This window comes from Gigantopelta aegis, chromosome 4 (assembly GCF_016097555.1).
Source record: "Gigantopelta aegis isolate Gae_Host chromosome 4, Gae_host_genome, whole genome shotgun sequence".
NCBI classification, from domain to species: domain Eukaryota; kingdom Metazoa; phylum Mollusca; class Gastropoda; order Neomphalida; family Peltospiridae; genus Gigantopelta; species Gigantopelta aegis.
In genome coordinates this window covers 33,828,312-33,852,403 of record NC_054702.1, presented here as the reverse complement: position 1 = coordinate 33,852,403, position 24,092 = coordinate 33,828,312, and the positions used below count along the sequence as shown (strand labels likewise).

Genomic DNA, 24,092 nt, shown 5'->3' with positions numbered 1-24,092 from the left:
TTTTTCCAATATGTCTGCCTCCATTGGTAGTGTATTTAATGATATTGCAGAAATTAAAAACTATACCTACATTAATGAAGGTAAATATACTTAGGTTGAATTGACATGTTCTCTTTGTGATATGCCCTATATATGCATATGAATCCAATTAGAGAATATATGCTATTGGCAGAAGTGTCTAGGAATGACAATGATGTCCCCCCCCCCCCCAATCACCCCCTCAGTCACCCAGTTACCCCCCCCATCCAAACAATGTAACTTACTTTGGCTTGGGAGAGAAATGTGTAGTACTCCGTGTGCTGTACTGATAAAGACTGAATTCAGGTTGTTTCCCCAAAAAATCCATCCGTAATCCTACCCCAAGTTGTTTTGCCCTCTTTACCCAGGGTTATTTAGCCCTTATTTAGTTATTCCCAAATTACCCAATTGCCATGTGTCGTTTTTATTCCAATTTTTATATAAGCCTATGTTTTAACACCACACCACGACTGGTATATCAAAGGCTGTGGTATGGTTATCCTGTCTGTGGGGTGGTGCATATAAAAGACTCTTTGCTATTAATGGAAACATGTAGCAGGTTTTATCTCTAAGACAATGTAAACAATTACCAAATGTTTGACATCCAATAGCTGATGATTAATATTAAATCAATGTGCTCTAGTGGTGTTGTTAAACATAATAAACTTTTACATTTAACACCATACTTTTTATATCAGAGTTGTTTTATCAACAATTTAGTATTCATTTGTCATAAATATTATTTGTCACTGATGATAAACTTATTGCAGCTCTAGGCTTTTTTTTCTTCAGTATATATACAATACATCAGTATAGCATACTCCAGCAGAATAGGTGTTGGATGTATTTAAAGTTGAGTATGACGGGACACTGTTCCCTGATGGGGACTAGTACTGGGGCATCCATGAGTCCAAAATATTGGACTCGAGTACTCGAGGGTCAAACTCGACCCAGACCCGAGTACCCGACACTTACTACTAGATGATAATGACACTAAATAAAGTAAAATATATGCATCTTAATTCCAGCGCTGAACATGAATTCAAAATCATACCATTTAATTGCATTTAGAAACCGGTTGATATGTTCAGTATTGTAATGGATGGATGGTGAGATTAAAAAGACAAACTAGAACATATGATCATATGATTATTGTGTAACTTGTATTCAGGGCTAGCTCTGGGTGAACAAAAAGTTTTGCCACATTATCCATTAAACTTAAAAAATGGCAGAAAACCAGTTATTTTCTAATAAAATGTACCATAGTAAAATTATTTCACCAACTCAAAATAAAATTCACCAATTGTTCTAAAAATTTGCAATTGCTGAATTTGGCGACTGCCAGAGGTAGACTCGACCCATGCCCGAGTAATCGTGGAGAACCTAACTAGTACATTTAATAAACTGAATCGAATCAAAATAATTATAATCTTTTACATTTATTCTTTATACCAAGGCCTTGCATTGCTGGGTAGTCTGAAATGGTCAGAACAATATGAAAACATTTTTTTTTTTTTTTTTTTTAAACATAAAAGTAGAAAGGTTGTTTAATTAATTTAATCCCAAACAACCCCCACCCCTCTTCTTCCAACTTTTAGGACTTGGGCAAACTGCTAACAAGGGCAACCAGGCCCATTATCATGAAGATTGAATCAAGATTCAACTATCAAGGCATTTGTCATGTCGTTACTTGTTGTACATAGTTCCTAAACAAAAATACTACAAAAGTCTGATATGCCTTTTGAAATCTTTCTTTGATGATTTACAGGCACGCCCAAATCAGTTGTCCGTGGGCAACCTCTCTTTGTCAAACAGTTGCCCGATGGGCAACCAAGAAAATCATAAAACAAATAAAATGAAAAACAAAACTTCACGACACTCGGACAGTCACGGGCAATTGAAAAGTATCGGCACTGACAACTTGACTGGCGAAGGAAGGAAATGTTTTATTTAATGACGCACTCAACACATTTTATTTATGGTTATATGGCATCGGACTCTGGTTAAGGACCACACAGATATTGAGAGAGGAAACTTGCTGTCACCACTCATGGGCTACTCTTTTCGATTAGCAGCAAGGGATCTTTTATATGCACCATACCACAGACAGCATAGCACATACCACGGCCTTTGATATACCAGTCATGGTGCACTGGCTGGAGCGAAAAATAGCGCATCAAACGAACACTTTACCACTGGGCTACGTCCCGCCCCACTTGACTGACACTAGTGACAGGCAATATAAGTATTCTCCCTAATGCTGCCATCCACTCAGTGACGCATCCCAATACTGATGACTTGTGCTTACCAAGTGAATTTTGGCAAGCTTTAGTCGAATTAATAATAAAATATTTCTTAAATATTGTCATTAACTTTCCTTCAAAACGAGTTTTGCATTTTGTAAAACATGTTTTTCATGTTTTAAATTCTTCGTATTTTCATGAATTAAATTTGTATTTTTGTTAAATTGTTTAGTAATATCGTCAGTATAAATATGTATTTGGTGACGAATTAATCTGGATAAGGACAGACTAGTAGTACTAAGTAGGGTCGATTTGACATGAGACAAGATGTTTGGTATCACTGAAAATGCGGATCAGGCCTGCTACTTGTGATCGTCACATGTACACTGTTTATACAGAGTATTCCTGTGCTTTTTCACTCTAAGGAGCCGTTCAACAATTAAGCAATTCCTGAAGCATTTTGCATCATTGGAATTGTACGCGTTATTGAATGGTGGGGGTTGTTTGTTAAAAATTATGTATCCTTTTAAAAACAATATCTTGTAATATTACTCATGTTTAATTTGTTCGATCTTCTACACAGAGGTTAAGCAGTCGTTAAAATTTGTGCTGAATAATGTTGGCTAAAGTACGTCACAATCTTTGGGAATGGATGATGCAGTCATTGAAACAAGTATTACATAATATGTGGGCGACCAAGAGATGATGTTGGGCAACTAAACTTCAGCTACTGGTTGCCCGGTGGGCAACCATCACAATTTCACATTTGTGCACCCCTGTGATTACTTGTAGGTTGACCTGTATAGTATTTAAATATTTAAACTGATTTGAAGTTACTTGTTACATGTAGTACTTTACAAGTGGTATACTGCCATTATTTATCTTTTTTTGTTTTGTTTTTATTTTTTAGGTCTGCATTCAGGAAGAATTGATGCTCAGTGTGAAGCCATTGTCAAATTTCCAAAATTGTTTGAAAAATATCCGTTTCCAATCTTGATCAATTCTGCATTGTTGAAGTTGGCAGATGTCTTTCGGACTGGGTAAATAATTCACTTAATAATTGTTTTATTTATTTTGTTGTATGCTGGTTTGGCTACCATTTACAGTTATATATACAGTTGTCAGACTGCTTAAGTTACCCCAGTTTTGACACATGAAAATGGACACAAAGTTTGGTTAATCAACAACCTGTAACACAACATCTGAATAAAGTTAGAATGAGTGAAACAAGAGTCTATGATTTTGAAACAGGGTAATACTCTTTGAAAATAGACTAGAGCTTGTTTCCATAACCATTACTTATCAGAGGTACATGTATTTTTAGAATGATAAAAAATGCATTTTAATATATTAAAACACCAGGATGACCATCTGGAAACACTTTGTTATAATGTATGGAAATAGATAATCTAAATAAACTAGCCTCAAATTGGCTCAACGGTGTAGTGGTTAGGCCATCAGACATACACCTGGTAGGTTCTGGGTTCACATCCCGGTACTGGCTGCCATCCAGCACAAATTTAATGACTCGATGGGTAAGGTGTATGGCCATTGCATCGACTTCTCTCTCAGTAACCACTAACTGTCAGTCCAGGACAATGTGCTTTCAAAATAATTTTGAGGGGTCTTTAGCAACAAACTTCTTTTTTTTTTAATTAGGTTTTAATTAATTTCTTTATTTCAGAAACAACTTTATCCGACTTTGTATCCTAAAGGTCACCCAGCAGAGTGAGAAACATCTTGACAAGATTTTGAACGTCGATGAATTTATTCGTCGCATTGTCACAGTCTTGCACAGCAATGACCCTGTTGCCAGGGCAATTGCATTGCGGTAATTAATATCATTATTGTAATTAAGTGCATTAAGGTAGTGAATCATCTTACATTGATAAGTAAACTTACGTTCCATATTATTGCATTTGGACAGGTACACACTAAATGGAAAGACAGTGAAACCCCTCAAGACTGGACCCTCTCTGAACTGGAATTCTCTCAAAACCGGACATAGTCCACGGTCCCATGATTTCCACATCTTTTAGCACTAAAGTTTACCTCTCTACATATCTCATGATTTGCTTCAAAGATTGACAGAACAACACTGAATTTAATCCATTATCTTCCTGTTGTTTGAATTTGTTTTCCTTTTAAACATTTTCCCTATTTTAATAAAATAAACAAATGCTTTTGCGTCAATACAGATCCCCGAAAACCTGACACCTCTGAACACCGGACATTTCATTCGGTTCAGTGGTTGTCCAGTTAGAGGGGTTTCACTCTATTTATTAATGCATCTGGTAAGTGCAACTTCAAGTAAATGCAAAGTTCTTTAAAAAGATTGCATTGGAAACAAGAAAACTCTACTTAGTGTGAACATCAATAAGGACTGTTTGTTTTCCTTGTTCAGAGTGTTTTTGTTTTTTTCACCTTTGTTCTGTCTTGTTCATTACATGATTACTTTAAACTGACATCCAATAGTAGTTTCATTGTAGTAATTCTAACAGATGCATACTACATGTGTTAGTATTTGGTTTGTTGTTTATCTTTTCACTTTATATTTCATTCATGGTGTTACTGATATAAAATATAATGTGTCATTTGTTATCATGAATATCTTTTTCACATTAATTTCATGATTTAAATTATTTGGATTCTGAGTAATAAACATTTATATAGTAGTTATTGCAGTAAAATAGTATTTAGTTATTTATTGCAGTAAAATAGTGATCTTGATAATACCTGACAGGGTCTTCACTTGTATAGTCAACTTTCTGTGTGAGAAGTTACGTCTGATGTCTTTTACCGTATGTCATGGGACCGCATGTGATGCACACAGATCTTGATAGTTTGCATTTTAAATTTTTATATATATTTTAATGTTTTCTTATTTGAATGTCAGATTAGTCCTTGGAGTCAAACTATTCACTTCGTGCAGCTTTAATTATTAATATTAGTTTTTGTTTTGAAAAAAAAAAAAAAAAAAATTATAACAAATTAATCAGGAATTTTACATCACAGATTTTCAAAGAAAAAACAAAACAAAATTTTATCTAATTAAAACCAATCTAGTTTCTAGTAGGCTTGATATTAACTTTGGGGAATTCTTGAAGATTCTGACAGGTTAGAAATAATGCTTGACATATACAGAGATATATATATATATGGTTGATTGCAGAACACTTGGCAGCATTGCTTGTATAATCCCAGATAGAAAGAATGTCCATCACAGCATTGCTGTTAGTCTTGATTCCCATGATCCTGTTGAGGTGGAGGGAGCCATATTTGCTGCTGAAAAATTTTCTGATCAGTCAAAGTGAGTACTGAATATATACAAAATAGTCATAGTATTTACACCTCAAAACTCATTTATGTCTATGGAATGCCAACAGGGCAGGAAAAACCCCTCTATGCATAAGATTTATCTTTTGGTTTTCATGATGATGGCTTATCTATAGAATTCTACTGCAGTGACATCACAGCATCCAGTGGTTTTATGATATAGTAGTGCTATGAAAATTAAGGGGCCAGCTAATTACATGTATATTTGTTTTATTCATTACTATTGTTATTTGTCATGGATGTATTTTACATGTGTGAGGTGATTAGTTGCTCTCTGTTTCCACAGAACATTTGCTGCTAGTATTTGTGGCAAGATTGCCAAAATGATATCAGCGATTGCAACTCCTGTCGATATGAAACTGAAACTGATTCCCATACTGCGACACATGCATCATGACATTACCACGGCAACCAAGGTATTTATTGTTATATTTGTATTTGGATTTGTAATAACTAATCTGTTTTTATTAATATTTTTACCTTTATTATTTTCTTCTCTCTGCTTGGCAGAAGTTCAGATACCTAAGTTGCATGCTCAGAACAGAATTAATTTTGAAGTGAAAAATTGTCGTGGTGAATGTCAGTTTTCTCAACTTCTTATTTTAGTGTAATTATAAAGTAGGTTAATCTCAAATCTCATTTTATACTTTGGAAGTGAAATCTTGAAATCTCCAAGTTTATGTGAAATGACATGAAATTTTAAAAAGATCTGTTCCGCGTTTTTGTTTAAATAAGTATCATATCCCAAAAATACATTATAAATCTCTTTATGTAACTTTCTTTATACCTATGTGCAATTTTTAAATGATTTTTTGTAAAGGCGAGAAATGTGTGCCTGTCTCTGCTGGAGAGTTTTCCCGCTGAGAGGTTTGTGACTCTAACGCTGACCACGATGTCGCAACTTGCCGCAGACTCACTGCTGGACCTTGAGAAACAAGTTCTTCTTTTAGTGACCTACATAGAGACTGACCCTCGCCATTCTGTCAAGATGGTCGCTCTTCGAGAACTAAAAATCTTGGCCAAGAAAGGTCCCCATCTCTGGCAGGAAGATGTTGTTGAGGTACACTAACATACAAATGAAATAGAATGAATTACTGCATAGTTCTGGAGAATTTTTAATCTTATGAGTAAAAGATATTGGTGATTTAATGTTCCATGTTTAGTTTTTTTATATCGATGTTCATCTAAAAACATTGTATGGTACTTTTGGTTGAAACTATCAGTTTCTTGTATGGTGTGTTCTTGGTGGTGCTAATGTATATAGGAGCTTAAAAGTTCAAGACAAAGTTTTAATGTGGGCGTGTACCAGAATATTTGTAATAGTCAATTTTGTAAGTATTTTCAGGGTTTTCACTAAAAATAATTTAGTTTGAGCCAATTGTTAGATATGTAGAATATTTCTTTGAAATGTATCAAAAAGTGGCTAAAAAAAAGGAGAAATTATTATACAAAAAATAAATGTAGCCATGTGGTATAAAGATTAACAGTTGGCAAATTCTTTTGACCAATACTATCGAAAAAATCTGATAGATTATTATTACAATTAGCTAGAATTAGAATTCATGATGTTTGCTCCCATTTTATTGTTTATATTTGTTTGACAGCCAGTTACCAATATATTTTGTATGTTGGAGAGTTGTTGAACATTCATTCACTCATTCATTCATTCATTCATTCATTCATTCATTCATTCATTCACATTTCAGGCTGTGAGCAAGTTTGTACTGCATATTCCTTCAGTAAAACTGAAAGTGTGTGGTGTGGAGGTACTTGTGGCTATCTGTAGCTCTGTTGCAGTACAGTTAGTGACTTTTACTGCAGGTTTGTAATGTTTAGTGATTTAGTCAACTATGTAAAGCTTAGAGTTTGTAGTAATTATATACTTGTAGCTTTGTGCAACTCATTTTAATGGGGTGGGGTTGACTTACTGCTGATTGGTAAGATAGTCTAATGCAAATAAGATTCAGTGTAATTTGGAAGTCATAAACATATGCATCATTTATTATATCAGGTATGAGATGTAGCTCAGTAGTAGGGTACTTGTTTGAGGTGTGATGGATCATAGGATCTATCGCCCTTAATGGACTGGTTTTTTCTTGTTATAACCAGTTCCCCATGACTGTCTGTGGGAATGTGTACATAAAAGAAATCATGCTGCTTTTTTGGTAGTGATATTCTAGGTGTTGGCAGCAGGTTTGATCAAGGGGTTGGATGTAGCCCAGTGGTAAATCGCTTGCCTGATGCTATGATTCATATATGTAATAGCAGCATCCTTGCACAAATTTGAAAATGATTCTTTTTTCATTTATTCTAGATTCCAAGTTGTTTGCTGTTTGTCAACAATATTGTTACCATGACAACTTGACCCTTGCCACCAGGACTGTCCACTTGCTTTCTCAGTTAGCAAAATCACAGAGTGAGTTCTGTATTTGTACGAACATTTGGATTTGAAGAATGTTTTCTGGTTTATTAAAATATATCTTGTTAATGCATTAATTTGATAGTCATTTTTTACCTATTAATTTGTCTTAATCTTCTTTGTATAATACTTAAGCTGATCTCAAACTACCAAGTGCAGTTAAATCAGGGATGTGATTTTTTATAACTTTTTTTTAAAAAACATCATTTTTGTGTTAAGGCATAAGTGAGTATCACATGACTATTGTTTTAGTTCTTTGCCTGCTTTTCTTTTTAAACATGACATCTTTTGAATTTGATATACCCCGTATTTGACCGGAAATAAGCCCAGGGGGCCAAGACAACTCATTGTGAGCTTAGCATGGGGTGGGCTTATTCCCAGACAAGGGGCCAGTTTTGTTGAGAAAAAAAAGAAGATAATAATTAAAATAAATAATAATAATTAAATGTACTAGGAAGAAAAAAAACGTTCAGTAGCATATCTATTAATTAATGTTCCATTTGTTATTAATAAATAATAATTGTTTATTAATTAAATTGTGGGGTTTTTTTACTAGTATTTAATTATCAGAAACACACCTTCTATGTTACAATTACTTACCAGTGCTGTTTATTTACATCCAAAATTTAATGCTGAGAAGACTTAAAACAACAGCAATTAACAATAAACTCAATAGCGTATACACACGTTTCTGACACAGTCAGCCAGCTTACACTACAAAAAATTGTCAATCTAAGGTCATTGTTCTTAGCCAATCAGAATATGGTATTTGCTTAATTGGCATTAACTGCGGACCCAGTGTGGTGGTAAAAATAGACATTGGTTTTTAGTTCATACTTGGGCTTGGATACTTCAAAGAAATACTGCAGGCATGAAATTGAAAACAATGTTACACACTGTTATTGTTAGACTGCTAAATCTCACTGGTGGTAAAATATTGTGTTACATTTGTGTTTAATTATCTGCAGGAGGTATGACCTTTTAAATGAACTTTGAGCAAACTTGCAATTTCGTGTTATTTATAAGGTGATGAAGTTGGGGGTGGGCTTATTTACGAATGAGGGCCTAATTTCTTAAATGCTATCAAAACGGAGGGGGGCTTATTCAAAGACATGGGCTTATTTCCGGTCAAATACGGGGTACTAATACATCAGTTTAGGCTTTTTTGCTTCTTTTTTTGATCAAATTGTTTTTGTGTTTCCTGTCAGATTGCCCCATTGACCTAGTTGGAGATGCTGTTAGTGCAATACAAACACACATCATTCTTCTAACAGGGGAGGAATCCAAAACACTGCAACGAGAACTCAAGGTAAATTTTTTTAATAATAAAATAGAAAATTGCTTTTAATTTATTTCCATGTGTATATCCAGTTATAGTTCAAGCATCCTGTTCTGGGCATACACCTCAGCTATCTGGACTTTCTGTCCAGGACTGATTTTAAGATTAATGGTTGTGAACCTAGCACCCACTAGCCTTAAAGACAATGGCTTCATCACTATGCCTCTGACTGGTCTATCAAAGGACATGGTATGTGTTGTTCAGTGTTTGTAGAAAAGTGCATATAAATTGAGTTAAGGGTGTTCATTATAATGGTGGTATTAATAGTAGATTGTTTAGTAGCAGTAGGTTTTCCTAAAAAGTGAACATATCAAACACTATGTATCTTCCATCTGTTTCAGCTGTATTTACGGTGTGTGAATGAACTGTGCCACTTAAAGCCGGTTCTGGGCTCCAATTTTGTTGACACTATATCATATATCTTCCATCTGTTTCAGCTGTGTTTACAATGTACAATTATATCATATATCTTCCATCTGTTTCAGCTGTGTTTATGATGTACGATTATATCATATATCTTCCATCTGTTTCAGCTGTATTTACGATTATACCATATATCTTCCATCTGTTTCAGCTGTGTTTACGACATACGATTATATCATATATCTTCCATCTGTTTCAGCTGTGTTTACGACGTACGATTATATCATATATCTTCCATCTGTTTCAGCTGTGTTTACCACGTACGATTATATCATATATCTTCCATCTGTTTCAGCTGTGTTTACGGTGTGTGATTGAACTGTGCCACTTAAAGCCAGCTCTGGGCTCCAGTTTTGTTGACACTATATCATATCTTCTACCAACAACAAGAGGTACACACTCCATTATACCAGAATTTATTTCTTTACGTTTAGTTCATTAGAAATTTGAATTATGTGGACATTTAAAAAAACATTTTAAAATGTGCAAGCATAGTGTAGACAAAGTCTTGATCAGCTTTCTAGTTTAAATACAAAATTATGAACTTGTTTTAAAATAGTGTGACAGCCTTTAAAATGTAGAATGTAGATGTCAGCTATTAGCACTCTGCTGAGTACATGGTTCTTGGAAACCCTCACTACAGTATCTATTAACAAAGTGACTTGGTGTTCTTTTTCCAAAAATGAATTTTGCCAAGTAACTCGGGACATAGCCCAGTGGTACAGTGCTCGCTCGATGCGCGATCGGTCTGGGATTGATCCCAGTGGGTGGGCCCATTGGGCTATTTCTTGTTTCAGCCAGTGTACCACAACTGGTATATCAAAGGCCGTGGTATGTACTACCCTGTCTGGGATGGTGCATATAAAAGATCCCTTGCTGCTAATTGAAAAGAATAGTCCATGAAGTGGAGACAGCAGGTTTCCTCTCTCATTATCTGTGTGATCCTTAACCATATGTTTGACGCCATATAATCAGAAATAAAATGTGTTGAGTTCGTCGTTAAATAAAACCTTTCTTTCACATTTTCTAACAGATATATGCAAAACGTTTTCAAAAATGATAAAATTTATATTTAAGAATACATTTATCAGTATACATATGAAGAGTTCAGGCACAAAAACCGATAAACACCAGTATATCTAAAAAACAACTTCCACTATCCTTACTCAGTTCAAGGCGTTATGTTCTGATTTTCATACTTGTTGTTTGAAATTCTAACCTTTATTTACTTTTGTTATTCCAACTTAAGATCACCAATTTTGAACTTAATTTATTTTACATAGAAAGCAGAACAAAAAAAAACTATTTTGCAGAAAATTACTCAATGGATATATAGGTTTTTGCATCTGAACTCTTCATATACATATCAAATATGCATGCACACATGCACATATATACACACACACATGCACACACGCATGCACACACACACACACACACACAAAATACATGTGCATACCTAAACATGTTATACCAGTATATTTAAAGACATATAAATTAGTACACATTCATGCAAACCCATTTATATTTAAACTATTTAGTAATACATGTATCTTACAATTTTTACCTCAGACTTGAAGGCTGAAATTCTCAGTGAAGCTTTGGCTGCTATTGGATCTCAGAACAGCCAGGCACTGGAGTGTGCTGTGCCTATTATTACCAGTTGTTTGGAAAACTGTCTCGAATCTAACGAGTTTATATCACAGGTAATTATGACCCAGATTCATTGGAATAATTTATCAGGAAATAAAGATATAAATATTTGGGGTTCAAACCAGACCAAATAAAATAGACATTAAAATGTGGAAATATATAGTTGGTTGTGAAAATTTGACAAATAAAACTTTGCTAACATTGGTTTAAAGTTAGAAACTTGTCCCACCATATTGTAACATCATTTAATAAGCAATTACCACTGACTGGTAACATCTGAGATATCAAGTTTATACTATATATTTAATATTATGTTTTAGTAAAATTTATTATATATTTTGTTTGATTTCAGAATTTTCAATTAAATCTGTGCACTCTGGTGTACCAAGCTGCAAGAGGTGGTAAAATCCCATGTGAAATCCATGAGCTTGTTGTAACCTGTGCAGGTCATGCAGACCACTGGGTAGCCTACAAGATGGTTCGACAGGCCATGCGATACGGACAGTATCAAATTGCTGGAGACATTGTTAAACTGTTGACACAAAAAGTTGGTATACACAGGCTAATTTTTTTTAATGTTCCTTTTGTTGATAGAATATCTATGTGATAAATTATAATATACTGTTACTAAAGTTTAATATTTTATATCACCAAATAGGCTTGTGTTGTTTAAAAGAAAGTTCACATTTATATTTAACATTTGATTTCATTTCCCCAAGTGAAAAAGCAATTTAGATTTTTAAAGTCTAAAATGTTCCAGTTTTATATGAAACGTTTCAAAATCAATACCATTAATCAGCCTCATGGTAAATTTATTGATAAAACTCAGGTTACTAATAACTTGCTTTTTGCTTATTAAGTTGCATTATTTGATAATTTGTAAAAATTAATTTATGTTTTGTGAAAGATGACATTGAGAATATAAGTCATACCCTTCTTGTTGAAATGCAAGATCAGATATATTCATTTAAAAACATAACTAACATAAATCATAATTCAGGTTGCTTCAGAACACCTCTATTATTGGCTTCTGGGATTGAATCATGTTTGCAGTGCAGAGGCAAGACTCCGACAGACCAGGGAAGACAACTCTAATTTGTTACAGTGTGTGTCAGAAAGTTTGGAGTTGTATCAGAAAGGATTGGCATCGTTAAGGGTACATAATGTGATTTTTTTTTTATTCTTACCATTTAAAAAATTATTGATTCATATTAAGTCATAATCAATACATGGCTGAGATTTTTTAAAAGCAGTGCGGTCGCAGTCTGATTGAAATGAAATTTTAATATCCACTACACTTACTTTTTGATACATTACAATCTAAGGGGTGGGATGTAGCCCAGTGGTAAAGCGCCCACTTGATGTATGGTTGGTCTGGGATCGATCCTGTCGGTGGGCCTATTGAGCTATTTCTCGTTCCAACCAGTGCACCACGACTGGTATATCAAAGGCCGTGGTATGTGCTATCCTGTCTGTGGGATGGTGCATATAAAAGATCTCTTGCTACTAATGGAAAAATGTAGCAGGTTTCCTTTCTAAGACTATATGTCGAAATTACCAAATGTTTGACATCCACTAGCCATCGACATGACCAGTCGAGGTGATTATTTCTGAATAGACTTAGAGAATACCTAATGAGCTACTATAAATTATGTATTAACTGTACCTAGTGACTGAATGTTGTAAACCTGAGACTTTCGTGAGGGTTTTACAACATCCATTAAAGCCGCACACCCTAGTTCCATCCAGCAAAAATAAATTATAATTTAGTTAATCTACAAACCTGTAACACACTTAGATCACGTTTTTATCAAATGGAGTGAAAAAGCAGGTTTTATATCGATAAATACCATGGGAATCCCCATGTCCCAATTACTTGAAATAATTTTGAAAGTTAGTATTCTGATGTCACCGGTAGAAGCACAACAAATTTCACAGACTTGGGGTGCGTTCGTTTCACCTCTCCTGGACATGTTCCAACTGTTCTGTCCTGGTTGTATCCCCTCTCCAGATATCGTAAGACTTAGCAAAATTATTGGTTTTAAGGGTTTGTAACGTTTTGTATTGAGACACTTACTTGTCTGAACTTTATTGTTACTGAAAATGTTCACGAACTGTGAAGAAAAATCAAACAAATGAACAACAACAAATCGGATGTTTATTGTGCGAACCGTGCACGAGAAAACAAACCGAACCAAAATGATAACGGTCACGTGATATACCAACGTCTGTGACATTAAAAATAGATTGGACCTCGCTTGCTTAACGGTTTTTTCTCGACAACACGTTTTGTGAAAAAATGCAAAAAATACATTTCGTGGTTTTACAAACATCAGGATTACCAAAAAGCACTTCAGGTGAATGGAAATGTGTATTCTAAATAATAAAATGTAAGTAAAGTGCAATTTTATTTGTGAAAAATGGGGTTTAATAGCAAAAAACAACACCGTAATGGTTAACAAATAAACGTAACTAGGGTGTGTCCCTTTAACAAGAGATAATTTGGTCCTCAAGTGTTCCTAATTTCTTTCAATCAGTATATTTCTAATGAACGAGCTGCTAGCATATGTTTGCTGGCTCTGTTTTGGTTGCATCACTGAAATGTCATCTGGCGTATACAGTGTCATAAAACAGGTATGGTGCCATACCCAAATGTGTTTCCAGATTTTAATTTTTTAAGTTAACCTTTTGACAAAATTAATTACTCTTATCATTACTGTATGATTTTCTTAACCCTAACCCTAAACTTAACCCATTTTCTTTCTGGGGGAAGACACCCCCACCCCCACCCCCAATACCCTCTGTTGACTGTGATTGCATTCAATTCCATAAAGCAATACCCAAAAATTTCTTTCTGGCAGAAACACTGGTTGAGTGTAGCTCAATGTTATAACATTTGCCTGAGGTGTGAAGGGTTGCAGGATCGATCACTCTCGATGGACTGTAGGATCTTTCCCATCCCAGCCAATGCCCCATGACTTGCATCAAAGACTGTGATGATTGATTGCCCTCAACAGTCATTGGGGTTTTCCTATCCTATCCCAGCCAGTGCTGCACAACTGGTACATCAAATGCTGAATTATTTATGGGGGAAGATTCCTTGCTACTTCTACAATAAGACAATAAATAAGTGCAACTGAATTTATTTTCTTGTAAAGACACATTTTGATTCAAACAACAGAATTGCTTTAAACTTTCTCATAATTTCTAAATTTTTATTTTTTATTATTATAATTTTTTTAAATTCCAGGCTGGCTGCACGCCCATTTTCCCACTCAAGTTCCAGTGTTCGTATGTGGAGCTGCGCATCAGTTTGTTACAGGTTCACAGCCAGCTGATTCTGGCCTGTAACACTCTGCGCACCTCGCCTCCCCCAGCCATTGCCACAGCTCTAGCGTCAAACAATGGACAGGAGGGCACGCGACTCAGTGGAATTATTAAACAGGTGCATAATTTATTTAGCTTGTACAGCAAAACCTGTCTAAACCAGATTATGCTGGGGACCTAATATTTATCCGGTTTAGACAGGATCTGGTGTTTAGAGAGTCACATTTTAGAATTAAAAAAATTCAGGATTATGAAACTTGGCGGGTTTTGACATGATTCCAGTTTGTTTAGGATCTGGTTTAGACAAGTTTCACTATATAAAGTTTGGACATTTTGAAAATGCTTAACAGTTAAAGAGACTCTTTTTTTTACAAAAAGTCTTTTAACAACTAAAATTACTAAAGTAGTGTCGGAAATGGAATAAAACTGATTTTCGTCGATTATGTCTTTCATATTAAACTGACAAGTAAATATTTTGTAAATATCTGTTTAATGAAACTCTTCCTAATTTAGCATTTACTTGTTTGGGCTCTCATTTATGTACAAAGTGGTGTTTACTCTTGAAATTAAAAGAAAGATACCAGTAAACAGGTGATTTGTGTACTGAAATTTACACAATCTTGCAACCATTTAAAGGTGCTATATAATAGTTTTATGTGAGCATCTGCTTGTGATAAAGATTCTCCAATAAAAATGTATTTGCTACTAGTAGATAAAATTATATTCTTAGAATCAATTATGGGCATATAGTTAAAGGTGTAGTCTTTAAATTTTAAAGAAAAGTTTAATTTTTAAAAATTATTTGCAATAACTGTGATTATGCAAGTTGGTGATAGCACCTTTAATACATGTACATAGCACCTTTAATACCGGTATAATAGATCACACACTCAGAATGGTTCTTGAGTTTTGCTCAAAAGTTTCTTAGAAATGTCTACAAATATTTTGTTTTGGACAGGGATATGGGGAAAGCATCATCAGAGATGATCCCTCACATATTGCAACAGCATTGAAATTAACACATGTCGATCAAATTTGTTTATAGTCTGCTCCAATAAACTACACAAATGACCTGTTTTCTTTCTTTTTTTTCAAGAGTAAACACCACTTTGTACATCACTGAGAAACCAAACAAGTAAATGCTAAATTAGGTAGAGTATCATTAAATAGATATATTTACTTGTCAGTTTAATATGAAAGAAATAATCGACAAAAATCAGTTTTATTCTATTTCCGAAACTACTTTAATAACATAATTTTATATTCAGTATGTTTCTGTACATATTTTGACTGCATTATAAAGTTTTTTCCCTGTCTTCAGCTGGAGAAGACTCTAGAGCTGTATGAAGAAGTGAGTCATAAGATTTCCGAGGTCTACTGGTCTTCATTCGACGCTGACTGCCAGTCTCTTCACAACGTGGACATGTATCCTCATCATTTAGTTATGTTATTTACAGCTGGTTTCAAATAGTATCAAGGCTCAAAATTGAGAGAAAGCCAGAGACAATTACGACCAGAAATACACACTTAGCTTTCTGATGATCAATTTCACTAGCAGCTTTTGCATCCATCTTAAAGCATTGTACAACTATTCAGATTAAGAAATCTAAATTTGCCATGGTTGAATAAACTTAAAAGAAAACCAGGTCCTCCTGTTGTGTTACGGCAAAAGTTGATGAGTTTATGTTGTTTGTAAATGGTAAACATTTTAGATGTGAATACTAATGAATAAAAAAATAGGTTAATTTATAAATGTTATGCCATTTCTTTTAACATTAGCTAAACTTTCGTAGTTGAGTATATGTGAACATTAGGATGACCAATATTTAATTTTTAATTTTTAAAAATAAAAGTTAGTTTACATGTAAATAAAATGAGAATAGTTTGTAGCCTGTCATTACCAGTAGTCTAGAGTGTCTAACATTTGTTTCCAGATTAAAATGTCTGGCCCAGTGCTTATAAAACCTTCAGAGACTAGACTCGAGACTCTTAACTGAATCTCAAGACTTTAATGCCATAGTAATGCCATACAAATTGCATGCATGTGATGTCATTAAAGATTTGAGTCTAGACTCAAAATGTTTATAAGCACAGACCTTAAAGTGGAGAGTGCTTCCAGTTCCACAAAATTAAAGTCAAGCTGAGTATATTGAGTAGGGTGGAGGTGGACAATTAATACTTCATATAACCATGACTCGCAGAATAAAGTTAAATATTTATTTTCAGTACATTTATCATTGCGTCTCATTGTATGCAGTTTTCCCCATTCTCTGCCAGAAATAGACAAAATTTGATAACATAAACTCCAACAGGTTAAACAAAATCTCTAAGTTAGAGCAATGAAGTCATGCCCAGACACAAATGAAAACAGAAATTGTAAATTGCAAGGTCATAGGACTGAAGTTTGGGTATCCCACCTTATGTTTATTGGCTAATGGTGTTATTTGGAAGAACTGATGGTGTATTTGGGAGGATAACTGTACATATCTCTGTAAATTGTGAGACCAGAATGAGTATGTCATCTTAAAAGAGAAAACATCCAGAATATTCTATTTACTTTTATCTATAATTTTTAACCATTCTAACAAACTCCATCAGGTTAATAGACCTCATCTCTTTTTATTTAACTCCACAACAATTAACTAGTTTATAAATGTTAAACATGTCTAGGTCTGTCAGCTGATAACAAAAGAAAAAACCTGGATAGTTAACATATTTTCCTTATCAATGCAGTCTTCGTCAGAGTTGTGACAGTTTGAAAGCAGCTGTAACATCCATTGTTTCCACAATGCAAACTGGGTAAGTAAACATATATATACCATCACTTAAGATTAATTATGTATACTGGCCTTGGTTGTGTCGTAGTTAAGCCAATGGACTGATAGGTACTGGGTTCGCAGCCCGGTACCGGCTCCCACTTAGAGCAAATTTTAAATGGGTAGGTGTAAGACCACTACACCCTCTTCTCTCTCACTAACCATTAACAAGTAACAATTAACCCTCTGTCCTGGACAGACAACCCAGATAGTGTGCTCAGAACAGTGTGCTTGAACCGTAATTGTATGTAAGCACGGAAATGAGTTGAAATAAATAATAAAATAAAATAAAATTATGTAATGTTTGACATCCAATAGCCGATGATCAATAAATCAGTCGGCTCTAGTGGTGTCGTTAATAAAACGAAATAACTTTTTAACATCTCAAACTGAGTGTGCATCTCAGTGTGCTGTCACCAATCGACATTTAACTCTAACATTTAACCTGTCTGCTTAACAGACAGTCTGGGTATCAGCTATATACCCCAGAAAATGTGCTTGAAGTTTAAGTGGATATAAGCACAACATATACTCTTCAAAAAAAGTAGGGGAACCTGAAATATTAAAACATACGTTTTGACCACAGACATCCTAGTAAAGAACGTTCAGGTCTGTTTATCAACACACCGAAACACATTCCATAGTCTGCACATGCATCACGCAGTTGCCCCGTACTCGTGCGTGGGGTGTAATTCTAGATTTTGACAATTTCCAGGAAAGTCGATTAATCACTGTGGAACATTATTTCTGTCAATCTTTTTCATTCTGTTGATCATACAGTTGTTATTATTTTGTTTTAAGTCATTTTTATTGTTTGAATTTGCAATTTACTGATAAAAAAATGTAAACTTTCAAATTTCACTTCTGACCCCAATCTTCCTTCAAGATCTTTGGTGGTCATAAAACCTACTTTAATACTGAACTACCGGTTGTAATGTTTGCCCAATTAATTCACTATTATCATATAACCATTCCATTTTGGCAATTGTAAATTTTTATTAGAGTTCCCCTACTTTTTTTTGAAGAGTATATAAAGAACTTATTTTTAAAAATGAAAACAAAACACCTAGTTTATGAATTGTAAGGTTGTAATTCCAAGATTTATTATTTGCATCTCTTTTGTAAAAGTATTATTCAGTGTACATTTATTGTATTTACTGTTAGCACAGTTAAAGGATCATAAAGTTGTGATAAGATGTTCAAGTGGTATATATTTTTCACTTGCAGAGCGAGTTCTCAGGGAGAACGACAATTGTGGACGGGTGGGGGTGAAGTCATTGATAAAGGGGTGTCGGTGGAGGCGGCACTTCAGAGTCTGTCGAGTGGTCTGAATGAAGTGATGAACACTTCAACAGCAACTGTTGATGTCACCAGCAAGGTGAGTGGGAATTAAATGAAAAACACAAAGGGCCGAGTTTACAAACCTTGTTTTTTACTTTACATGCATGTAACAACTGGTCAAAGAAAGAAAGAAAGAAATGTTTTATTTAACAACACACTCAACACATTTTATTTACGGTTATATGGCGTCAGACATATGGTTAAGGACCACACAGATTTTGAGAGGAAACCTGCTGTCGCCACTACATGGGCTACTCTTCCGATTAGCAGCAAGGGATCTTTTATTTGCACTTCCCACCAACTGGTCAAAGGCTGTGGTATGTGCTTTCCTGTCTGTGGGAAAGAGCATATAAAAGATCCCTTGTTGCTAATGGAAAAATGTAGCGGGTTTCCTCTGATGACTATAGTCAGAATGACCAAATGTTTGACATCCAATAGCTGATGATTAATTAATCAATGTGCTCTAGTGGTGTCATTAAACAAAACCAAAAAACTAAAAAAACCTTTTACATGCGTGTAACTACATACATTTATAATTCTTAAACACTGTAGCAGTTCTTATATGTGGCTGTGAGAAGATTTTAGATGATTGAAACTTATTGGTGAAAAATACTGGCCTTAAATGTTTTGTATGACAAAATTGCCGTGTTCTTGAGTTGAATCACTTTGCCTTAATTAAAGACATCTCAAGATTCATTCCTTATCACTTGGCCATTTAAAACAGCTATTGCAGACCTCATATTAATAAGGTTCTGGTGTATAGTGTGGAAAATATGCAGTTGACACTACATTTAACAGGGCCGTAGATAGGATTTTTTGTTTGGGGGGGGGGGGGGGTGCAAATGAGTAGTTAATAGTCTAAAACTCCTTTTAAGTTTTTATAATGCTTTCCAAATTTTGGGGGGGGGGGGGGCAACTGCCCCCTCTAGCTACGGCCCTGTTTAAGAGTAAGAAAATGTGGGTAAACTTTTAAAACAAATTATACAGTGAAACCTCTCAAAACCAGACCCTCTGACAGACTACTGTAAACCGGAATTCCCTCAAAACAAAACGTTTTTCAGTCCCTTTTTAATAATCAATACAGAACTTGACCTCTCTGAATCAGATACTTCTTTTAACATGACATTTTATTTGGTCACTAGGGTGTCCAGTTTAGAGGAGTTTCACTGTATTAGCATTAGCTCATTAAACAGTCAGGGAGGTGCAGATCAGGGGCCTAATTCACTAAACGCTCGCAGTGCAATGTTAAAAGACTTGCAAAGAGGATGCTTTGTTGTCTAGCAGAGCCTAAGAGACCTTTGTGAATTAGGCCCCTGGGATGTCAACACTGATGAAACTGTTGACACAGGTGTTTGTATTGTAATCCTGATGTATTTTGTTATAAATAAGTCTTCTTCTTTTTTCCAGATTGACTTCATTACTCATTCAGCCCAGGCATTGATAAAATCCATTCACAGTTATCCACGGTACTTCTTCCAGACACTTCAGTCAACAGCTGTCAAAGTAAGACATGCCTTATATCAAGGGATATTCATTTAGGTGTTTTTTTCAGTGTATGTGTGTGTGGGGGGGGGGGGGGGGGGGGGGGTGTCTCACTGAAATATAGATATTACTTTTCCAATGGCAGCACAGTGCTAGCTCTGGATCCACAGAAAATTTCACCAAATTATTTATGAAACTTCAAAAATTGCAGAAACCCTGTTATTTTGTAACAAAATTTCAATTATTACATGAAATTAATTTGCCAAATTAAAATAAAATTCGCCATTTGTTTTTGAAATTTGCAATTGACAAATTTGGCGACTGCCAGAGCTAGCCCTGCAGCAGAAGTTTTGCGTTTAGATGAGTTTCTCACAAACTACAAGTCCTAGGTCACTGGAACGTGGCTTATAGTTGCACCTACGGATGTTCACAGTGTACCGAAAAACGTTTATGGTAGGCAAGACATTTAATTCCGTGGAATTCTTGTTTTAATTTTCTTAGTTTTTTCATTCCAATCACAGAATGTTTGTTTACCTCAATCTCGGCACATGGTTGAATACTTTTGTGTGGAATAACTCTTTACCATATCAGGGGCTGGACGTAGCTCGGTGATAAAGCATTTTCCTGCTCGGTCTGGTTGAATGCAACCCAGGACTGCTATATCAAAGGCTGTGGTATTTGCTATCTTGTTTATGGGATGGTGCATATAAAAAATCCCTTACTACTAATGGAAAAATGTGAAGGGTTTCCTCTCTAGGACTATATGTAAAAAAAATTTACCAAATGGTTAACATCCAATAAATCAGTGCTCAAAATAAGCTTTTACTTTCAGCTGGCAGTTTCCCCACAACAGAATGCCAACATGGAGCCGATACTGGTTCATGCGGAGACCCATCTCACTCTGAAGGTCGAGGGGGTGATTCAGCATGGAGGCAGACCGGCGTTCCGACACGTACACACAGTGTGTATCTCGGTGTCATCCAACATACAGTCTCGCAGCACTGTCGTCCCCACAAACACAAAGGTAAACACTTTGTGGTGGTGGAGCGAACTGTCATTTAAGGAACAATTCAAAGGTCAAAAATTGGCTAATATTTTCAAAATACAGTAAAGTACATTTAGAACGAACATGCTCAGAACGAACTACTGCATAGAACGAACTACTGCATAGAACGAACTGATTGTAAAGTCCTGTTATTTCTCCCTATACATTAATAACCAACTTCTACAAATATGTACAACGAACCACTGCTATAACAAACTAGCTATCATGGTCCCTTGTGGTTCGCTATAAGAGTACTTTACTATATGGAACAAATGGTCAAAGATTGGAAATATACTAGTTGGTGCACAGCATATATTTTGTTCTGAGCACATTAATCTAATTAATTTGGTTTTGGAAGTTCCACTAAAGATATTTAAACAAAAGTGCATTACTGTAAATGAGGGTGTCAAGATGTAGCCCAGTGATAAAGTGCTCGCCTCATGCACGGTCGGTCTGGGATTGATCACCGTCGGTAGGCCCATTGGGTTATTTCTAGTTTCAGCCAGTGCACCACGACTGGTATATGAAAGGCCATGGTATGTGCTTTCCTTTTAGCGAGATATAAAAGATCTCTAGTTACTAATGGAAAAATTTACCTCGTCTCCAAAAAAAAAATTACCACATTTTTTACATCCAGTAGCCAATTAATCAATGTGCTCTATTTTAACTTCTGTAAATGACGTAAATAATTGTGTTGGGACATTATATTAGAATGCCTCTTTTTAATTAATGTGAATATGCAATTTTTAAAAATCACACAAAAAAATAAAAATGGAATAATTCTTTTCACTAAATTTAGTTTTACATGTATATATAATTAATTTATGTACTGCTAGTATTTAATTTTTATAAAATACTTGCTTCAACTAGTGTAATTTAATTTGTATTCAGAAACATTTCTGTTTCTTGCAGGTTAACGAGATAACAACACAATTCCTCAGTCAGGCTGTTGAACCTCACAATGATTATTTCAGTGTAAACTTTCTGCTTGCGTTTCCTGTGCTTGGGATTCACTCAGTGATAATAGAGGCAGCGGTTCTTGATTCTAGTGGTGCCACCTGGAAGACTGGGCCCAGAACTAGCTTGACGATCAAGTCTTTTGACGAATCACTGCAGAGACAGCAGCAACAAGCTCGCTATCAAGCCAGAGCAGGGTCCAGCATGCAGAAAACGGCTGTTTAATGAGCATGGCTTTAAATAGGGACTAAAACTAATTTTTTGTAAAAATTTAATTTCAGCCAGTAGTCTGAAATTGAATAAAATAACAATTAAGATTTCTTAAGCAAGTCTTAAAACATACTTTTTAAGAGTCTACTACTGTGAGAATAAAAGAACATCAGCATATAGTTGCTTTGTTTTGTAGTAAATTCAACTACATTGGAGACTTGATAATTTTTTTTCACGATCGTGTTCATGTTTGGTTATTTAATGTATACACAAGCTAAGATTCCAACTTGTTTAGTTTTAATGAACAGTCATGTGAATATAGCAATACTGACCTATAGGTTGAAGGACTAGTAGAGATTGTTTTTCTAGCTGGTCTGGTAGACTAGTGAGATTTTGTTAATTTCTGTATCCTTGTCAAGGATACTGTTTTTACACCAAATAGTCGTAGCATAAAAAGGCATCAAGATGTCTGTTTGGGATCATGTCTGACAGAACAGAGCTGAGGAAACTTAGAAAGGAAAGGAAGGAAATGGGGTTTATTTAATGGCACACTCAACACATTTTATTTATGGTTATATGGCGTCGGAACCAAGGGAACATACAGCGGACTCCAGGACATGTCACAATATACTGGATAAGATTTTACTAACTTAATGCTGCTATACATTTGAATTTTATTTTAATTAAGCACATCTTTTGCTGCCCAACAAAGAGTCAAATATTGTGAGACTCTTTCAAGAAATATTTGGACAAGACCAGCACAAAATGGAGGACACTTTGTTATAGGACAAGTGGGTGTTGAGCCATGTACAGCAAATACCAATTTATTTTTCACTGATTGAATTGTATCTTTTATTCTTTTTTTGAAGAATCGACATACTCATCAAGTGACGGCATATTTATCACAATTAAGCATTGACAAAATCGATGTCCAAGTACAATCACAACTTAATAACATGTCCTGTAATTGTTGTTAAAACAAAACCATTCTTAAATAATCAAAAAGTTTATTTCCCCAAAAGTTGTAGTTATAACTGTTATTTCACAATATAAATTAATGACAAACTTACAAATTGAACAACCTGGCCATGATAAGACCGACATACATGTGTAAATTATCCTAACATTACAAATACACAAGAGTTTGAATCATTTAACCTGTTCCTTCTGCATATTAGACTCTCGTGAAACACACAGTAAAGAGTAAAAGAAAGGCATTGATGGTTACTTTGTATCATAGCTGTATTTTATGAAAAATTTATGTCATGGGGACTAATTGGAGGGCTGTCCAAGAAATGATCCTATCGAAATGTTTTAAACATACCCATCACCCTTGAAAAATCCATGATTGGCAATCAATCTGATTAAAATTAGCTCTACTGGGTCTACCAGTAGATCTAACAGCATTGCATGGACTCCCATGTCCAGGTGACATTTCATCTATAAATAACATTTTAAATATCGACCAATTACACTTCGCCTT

The 24,092-nt window shown here is 34.9% G+C and overlaps 1 protein-coding gene across 1 annotated transcript; it reads left to right on the top strand.

Annotated features, from left to right (window-relative positions):
- Positions 1-4: 4 nt before the first annotated feature.
- LOC121370434 (integrator complex subunit 7-like) lies at positions 5-23,447 on the top strand. The gene is made up of 20 exons (XM_041495653.1): positions 5-80; positions 3,172-3,301; positions 3,946-4,092; positions 5,434-5,571; positions 5,884-6,013; positions 6,418-6,657; positions 7,304-7,418; positions 7,912-8,013; positions 9,225-9,325; positions 10,074-10,170; positions 11,351-11,484; positions 11,784-11,978; positions 12,432-12,587; positions 14,682-14,876; positions 16,080-16,183; positions 17,492-17,557; positions 18,802-18,952; positions 20,323-20,418; positions 21,230-21,421; positions 22,355-23,447. The coding sequence occupies exons 1-20, from the start codon at positions 11-13 to the stop codon at positions 22,622-22,624; spliced, it is 2,829 nt and encodes a 942-aa protein (XP_041351587.1). The 5' UTR covers positions 5-10; the 3' UTR covers positions 22,625-23,447.
- The last annotated feature ends 645 nt before the right edge of the window (positions 23,448-24,092 follow it).

Excerpts from the sequence above, each read along its gene's own strand:
- LOC121370434 (XM_041495653.1), top strand. The coding sequence starts at position 11 with ATGTCTGCCTCCATTGGTAGTGTATTTAATGATATTGCAGAAATTAAA. Across the intron at positions 81-3,171 it reads CTATACCTACATTAATGAAG|GTCTGCATTCAGGAAGAATT; the intron begins GTAAATATACTT and ends TTTATTTTTTAG. Across the intron at positions 8,014-9,224 it reads TCAGTTAGCAAAATCACAGA|ATTGCCCCATTGACCTAGTT; the intron begins GTGAGTTCTGTA and ends GTTTCCTGTCAG.